This window comes from Mus pahari, chromosome 2 (assembly GCF_900095145.1).
Source record: "Mus pahari chromosome 2, PAHARI_EIJ_v1.1, whole genome shotgun sequence".
NCBI lineage: Eukaryota > Metazoa > Chordata > Mammalia > Rodentia > Muridae > Mus > Mus pahari.
This window is the reverse complement of record NC_034591.1, coordinates 39,343,931-39,350,851: the sequence shown is the minus strand read 5'-3', so window position 1 is coordinate 39,350,851 and position 6,921 is coordinate 39,343,931. Positions and strand designations below refer to the sequence as shown.

The following is a 6,921-nucleotide window of genomic DNA, read 5'->3' as shown; positions in this document are numbered from 1 at the left end:
GGGCTGGTGAGATGGCTCAGTGGGTAAGAGCACCCGACAGTTCTTCCAAAGGTCCGGAGTTCAAATCCCAGCAACCACATGGTGGCTCACAACCATCCGTAACAAGATCTGACGCCCACTTCTGGAGTGTCTGAAGACAACTACAGTGTACTTACATATAATAAATAAATAAATCTTTAAAAAAAAAAAAAGAATAGTGAGAAGAAGAAAAAAGAATAGCAGGGAGGAAGAAAGCATATATAATTTAAATTTCCTTTAAAACAAATAGCAATTTAAATAGTATACATTAGTTTATATCTATAGCTAATGAATTAGCTATACATTAAATTTCAGTGTATTGTATCTTATTTTATAATTAACTACTAGCAATCAGAATGCATGTTTATAAATGAAAATCTTTATCTTATAAGTATAATGAGAATATATTTCAGAATTCTGAAACATCAAATTGAAGTATATAGCAAAATGGTAATGATAAATACTCATAACGTACATTCTGTAAATTATTAAGCTAAAAATAATGAAAGGGATGAGGAGATCCATCATCTGTTCTTCTGCTCTACTAATTAAATATAAATGGTCGCCAGGACATTGTTCTGGCATACATGACATTACCATATGCCACTGCAGTGCCAAATGTCACTCATCTAACAGATACTCTTAAACTGATTCTATAACCGAAGACAATGAAAGGATCTCTGGGAATTCCAGTTTTTATGCTTATATACCCCCCCCCATTTCTATTTGCCTATAAAAGTTGTTTCTTGGGAACTCACTCTAATCTCAAAATCATACTTCACGTAGTTATTAAAAAGTCCTAAAGCATCACTTACGTAGTAAAGCCATTAAAGAAAGCATATTCCTCAGCTGTAAATCCATAAATGTCTTTGTGTGCTAGGTCCGTGTCTTGCTGAAGAAGAAGTTTTACAGAACTTGTTGGTTCAACAATCAGAGCAATCATGATGGCTGTTCTGGAGCAAGACATTAACAAATTTATTCTTCTCAACTTATCATTCAAATATAGGTCCTCTATCCCTAAGAAGGAAGTCAGGAGAAAACAGAAAACCCTGGGCTAGCCTGCTCAGAACTGCACAGCAACGACAGAAACAGAAAACCCTGGGCTAGTCTGCTCAGAACTGCACAGCAATGACAGAAACAGAAAACCCTGGGCTAGTCTGCTCAGAACTGCACAGCAACGACAGACCACAGAACGGCACCTAAACACATGAAGTCACTGGGAAGCAGATGATTCAGTGATTTTCAAACCCTGTCTCCTGGAAGCCTCCTGCTTTCAAAACGTCTCAAAATGCCATAGAAGGGACTATTGGGCACCCACCCTCGTTCTTCTCTCCCATTAACTACAATATTGGCTTTTATGTAAGATTCAAAGTTATTATAAATGATGATAATAACTTAAAGCTACCCAAAGGATTAAGCAGATTGATTTTACAGATTAAAAAAAAAAAAGAAGAACATTTGAGAAGTATAGGTAATTTGCCCTAAATCATACCAGGTGGTTAAAATATCACAGATGTATAAATGAATATATTCATAGTTATATAGTATTTTTAATAAACTGTGATTACATGACATCCTATTTAGTTTTATTTATTATTCCTATACCTGTGGTTTTTATCTGATGCATTTACATCTGCTCCTTTCTTCAGAAGGAATTTTACCATATTTTCATTATTTTCAGCAACAGCAAGTAAAAGTGGAGTGTGACCGTCCTGTTGAAATTATTTCAAAATAATTACTTAAATAATTTTTAATTGTGGATTTTAGATTTAAGTACAATTTTTAAAGTATGTTCATAAGAAACTCTTGAATGTATACTTTAATTTTTAAAGGATTTTAATACCTAAAAATATCTGACATTAAATACCAACAAACAAATTAAGGTTGGGCTGCTAGATTTTTAAAAGACAATTTTTATTCAAGGCTCAATGCAACTCATAGGTATAAAGTGATCCAGTTATGAATATCATTTATATAAGTTTTGTATCCCATTATCTCAAATGCATATACAACTATGTATAATTGTTTCTATGGAGTTTTATTTAATAATCTCCAAGACTATCATATACACAAAAATCACTGAAATGAAGTGACAAAATGCTTTTTTAAAAATTATTTTTCAGTTACATTCACTAAAGTTCAAAGGGAGAATTAGGCTACTTTTAGCATAATAACTAATTTTTAATTCAGTTCTATCACTATTATGCAGTAATAATAATTTAATAGATGTGGTTTATTATTTTATGTTAATACTAATTTGTAAAGATCTCAAACATTCTTATATGATATGGCCATAAAATTATCATGACAGAAACGTTTCTTTGCACATCAGGATTAAGGTCTACAATGAAATGTCTAACATGAAATGCAAAGACTTTTAAAAGAAGGAAATTATCAGATTTCGATAACCTATTCTTTCAATTCAGTTTGGCATATTCATTCTCTATATTAAAATATATGCTCTGCTATCTGAATTATCTGCAATTAATACTCTACAAATTTCTGAAATGAATATTTCCTTTCCTAGATGCTTACCTTATTTTTGGATTCAAGATTGGCTTTATATTCAAGCAATTTATTGGCTAATGAGATATTTTGGCCACAAACAGCATAATGGAGAGCCGTATTACTATAAACATCTACCAGATTTGGGTCTGCACCATGGAGTAGAAGAATCATAGCACAACTCTCCTGTTGACACTCTACTGCCTGCCAGTGGAACAAGAATAAATGAGTGGGCAACTTCCTATTTCAGATACATGAACAAACATGTATTATTACAACTTAAAACATGAAATTTGTGCCAGGTGTGGTGGCACATGCCTTTAATCCCAGCACTCGGAAGGCAGAGGCAGGCGGATTTCTGAGTTCAAGGCCAGCCTGGTCTACAAAGTGAGTTCCAGGGCAGCCAGGGCTGCACAGAAAAACCCTGTTTTGAAAAAAGTAAATAAATAAATAAATAAATAAATAAATAAATAAATAAATAAATTTTAAAAACATGAAATTTAACTAGGATAAATGTTAAAATACACTCCACTTAAAAAGAAGGAATATGGAACGCACCTTAATCAATGGGGTTCTGTTTTCACTATCCTGGACATTAATTTTGCATTGATTCTCAATTAAAAGACAGACAATATTTGTATATCCATTAGCACAGGCCAAATGCAAAGGTGTTCTATATTGATACAATAAAACATGAAGTTAGAGGTACATCTCAATTAATTATCCCCATGAACAAGTAGGAATAAATATCAATATATTTGTTTTATGTCTTTGTTTACATTTAATAAAAATTATGCTAATTATAATTGATTTTAATGAATTTTAAAAGCTAAGCAAATGTCTTGAAAATCAAGTATCATTTTAAGGAAAACTGGCTCTATTAAGCTAAAAGGGTTTTTTTTTCTTCCTGATTTAAAAACAAACAAACGAACAAATGGTATCTGGACTTCAGAATAGATGATAAAATAAGATACCCTAACACAATTCAGATTGCTCTCCAAAACTTGAGAAATGTCCCAAATACAAAGGGCAGTATCAAAGGCGTGTTTCTCCCTGTTGTGTTTTTCTCTGCCCATCAAGTAGTATTGTCATTTCCAAAGTTGCAAATATATATAACAACTATGTAAACCAGACAGTATATGAAATCTGTGATAAAATAAATAAGCTTGCTACATTATTCACAAACTCCAGGACGAGGGGATCTAGTGGCCTCTTCTGGTCTCAGCAAGGACATGAAGCACATAAACTCGGGCAGACATACAAATAAAAAATACTTTTTAAAACACGAATGTGTAACACAAAAGAAGAAAGGCAACCATTGTCTGCCAAAGGAACTTTGTTATGTTATGTAAAATTATCAAGCTTCTTTAAACAAAACTGTTATTTATTTTGGTATTTCCAGGTCTTATAGACTTTGTAATTTCCTTCTTGATGATTCCTTCTTGAGCCTTTCCTCACACACATATACCTTCCCGTGGGGCACAACGCATGCCAAGAAGCAAAAGATCAAAAGTAAGAGAGAAAATGGTGAGCAGTAGAGATTAAAAGAGAAGGGTTCAATGCCCAAGCAAACATTCGCGAGTTAAGGAGCCAAAACCTACGTGTCAAAACATGTGTGTGACCCTGTGCTAAAGACAGTGATCCTGTTCAGGAAAACACAGAATGACAGCCAGGGTTCTGCAGCCCTGACATGCTTTCTCTATGGTTGGAACATTCAACTGCCCCAGTTTGTCCTCCCCAGTTCCTCTCTAGATCCTAGGTTCTGGTCACCTGCTTCTTTTGTCCCGCCCATTCACATTGTATTTCTTGCGTTCAAGGTAATCCTTCAGCTTCTGCACATTGCCAACCACAGTAGCTTTATGAAGTTTCTTTGAGTGCTTATCTCGAAGGTGATATCCTCTACCTGTGGACAGGCTGGGCGGCGCAGTACTGGTCATGCTAATGGACAGTTCTGAGGAGTGGCTGTAAGAATCATCTGTCTTCCTCTTTCCCCTGAACGGGAAGAACCTCTTCATGGTAAGATCTCTAAGTAAGATGTTCCTGGGTATCCTAACCAACAGTCCAGGTCCTCTGCAGCAACCACCTCGTTCTCAATTGCCTCTCGATCTGACCAAATCCGGACTTGTGTGTAGATAAGAATCATCGCCTGGCTATAGCCAAGGATCAACGCAGCTATATCTGTTGCCTAGAAACTATGCAGAGCTTCTACTGCGCAGCTGCAGTCTTGATTGTGATCCAGTTAGCGGAACTGGATTTTCATATTTGATTGATTTTAGTATTACGGCCACATACACAATCTTGCCGTTAAATCCTGAGCCTTAGAGAGAAACCTATTAATGTATAGCCCATTTTCCTTCAAGGATGGATGTAATATCTTGTTAATTTAACCAACTCAGATTGGGATGAAGAAGGTGGATCTCTGCCCGCGGTGTTGTCTCGCTTGCATGGTCACGTGTTATAGCTTGTTATAACTATCATCTCTGGATGATCTCAATTTCAAGCACACTTTGTAAATATGCCCCTCGTGTTCCACCTTAACTCGTCTAGTTAAAAAATTAAAAGTCCTTTGACAATTGAGCTCAATGTATCTAAGGCTCATTAATTCTATTGCTTTTCTCTGCCCTTGTCCACCTTTCCCTGTATGCTCAATGTTCTACTTAACGAGACTGAATTCCATTCACTAAAATCCCTTCCATGTAAATGTGCCTGCTCTGCTTATGTCCTTAAATCTAAGCCCTAGTAAACTCGAAACTGTTTTATCTACTCTGAGGCTCTGAAGAGGACTAAAGGGAAACCCACCACCATGCCGTCGGTGTTCATTCTCAGGTCAAGAACATGACCTTTAAGAAAACTGCTACTCTTTCCATCAACACTTGGATGTTTCCCTGCCCCAACTGTTGTCCCTTTCCCCTCCAGTTTCATCATTTCTCTCCCAAGCTCCTCGGCTAATGACTTTGCTTCCTAATTGTTTGAGAATGACAGTAGAGAAATTCTACACGAGTCAAATAAACCTACCTAACCACCTGCATCTTATCCAAAGCAAAAAAAAAAAAAAAAAAAAAAAATCTTGCCATCTTTTTCATGTAGATTATATGTCCATAATCCTATCAAAAGTCAGTATCATTCTTATGTGCCCTAGACACAGTAGCCTACCTGAAAACATTGCTTAAGTAAAATTCTCCCCTGACTTCCTTATGTGTCGTAGAAGTTTTCTTCTCTGACCACTAATTCTGATTAGTATAAATACATGCTAGGATATGCCCCATTAAAAAACAAAAGACTTCTGGCTACTTTATAGATTCCCCTTTTCTACCACCCTAGTCCTTATCCCTTTCCAACCCCACAACACTAGGCAGGAGAGAAAGAATACTAGATGGGGAAGGGGGTGTCGATATCATTAGATCCTGGTGATTAGGGTATCAAGTTCCTTGAGGCAAATAGATTTCTTCTATGAAATAAACAGCAACTGACAGCATCCAAACAGCAGCAACAGCAACAGCAAGGGCATCAGTAGCTGCCACCTCTCCTGGGGCTCTAGACTTGATATACCCTCTCAAGAGTTCCCAGAATTCCAAACATAAACTATCTTCAACTTTCAAAATCACACCCCTGTCAGAGCATGAGATAAATCATACATGCTGTGGACAATCTGACGCAGTCTCATATTAAGATAAAAGCAGCATTTCTGTGTTTTTTTTTAAAGAAACCAAAATCCCCACTACACCTAGATCCGAGTTTCTTAAGGCAAACACTAGTATTGTAACACTACAGGAAACACCATATTTGGACTGTAAGTGTGAAGTTACAGAGTAGAATCTAGCTGGACATGGTGGCATATGCTCATAATTCTAAGATTCAAGAAACAGGCAGGAGGGCTTTGCAAGCTCCGTGAACAGCCTGGACTACAGAATGAGACCTTGTCAACTTTCCTCCTCATCGCCAGCAAAAAACAAAACCAAAGTCAGGACCAGTCTTCACTATAATAACTGAAGTTGTTTGCTTGTTTTGAGAGAATTGAGAGATGAGGTGAACTGGGATCTTTAGTTCATGCCTCTTTTCCAGTCTTTCCCCTAATCTTTATTTATTCCCTCACCTAGACTTTTTGTGTATCCTTTAAGATCCATTCTTCTCATGTGATGTTATTTGTAAGGCTACTCCTCTCATATTCATATGAAAATGCATTATTTATCAAACTATAAAAATATGGGCTCTGTGCCAGGCTGGAGATGCAGATACATTTCAGTTTTGTTTTTCTAGGTATGACTCCCAAGAGACCCCACCCAGGCCAGGAACTTCTTGCCATCCTGTCACTGTAACCCCTTGGTCACATAAGCAGTTTGAATTCCCCAAACCTTGCAAGATGAAGGTTTGATGGCAGTGAGGTCTCTTTTATTTTCC

The 6,921-nt window shown here is 36.5% G+C and overlaps 1 protein-coding gene across 1 annotated transcript in view; it reads right to left on the bottom strand.

The window, feature by feature from the left end:
- Positions 1–4,703, bottom strand: part of Ankrd7 (ankyrin repeat domain 7) — a 12,643-nt gene extending 7,940 nt beyond the window's left edge. The window contains exons 1-5 of the mRNA XM_021191681.1: positions 4,294–4,703; positions 3,082–3,196; positions 2,554–2,727; positions 1,624–1,730; positions 834–971 (exon numbers count right to left, since the gene is read on the bottom strand). Of these exons, the coding sequence (XP_021047340.1) occupies positions 834–971; positions 1,624–1,730; positions 2,554–2,727; positions 3,082–3,196; positions 4,294–4,538 (779 nt within the window). The 5' untranslated portion in view covers positions 4,539–4,703. The remainder of the gene's footprint in view (positions 1–833; positions 972–1,623; positions 1,731–2,553; positions 2,728–3,081; positions 3,197–4,293) is intronic.
- Between the last annotated feature and the right edge of the window lie 2,218 nt (positions 4,704–6,921).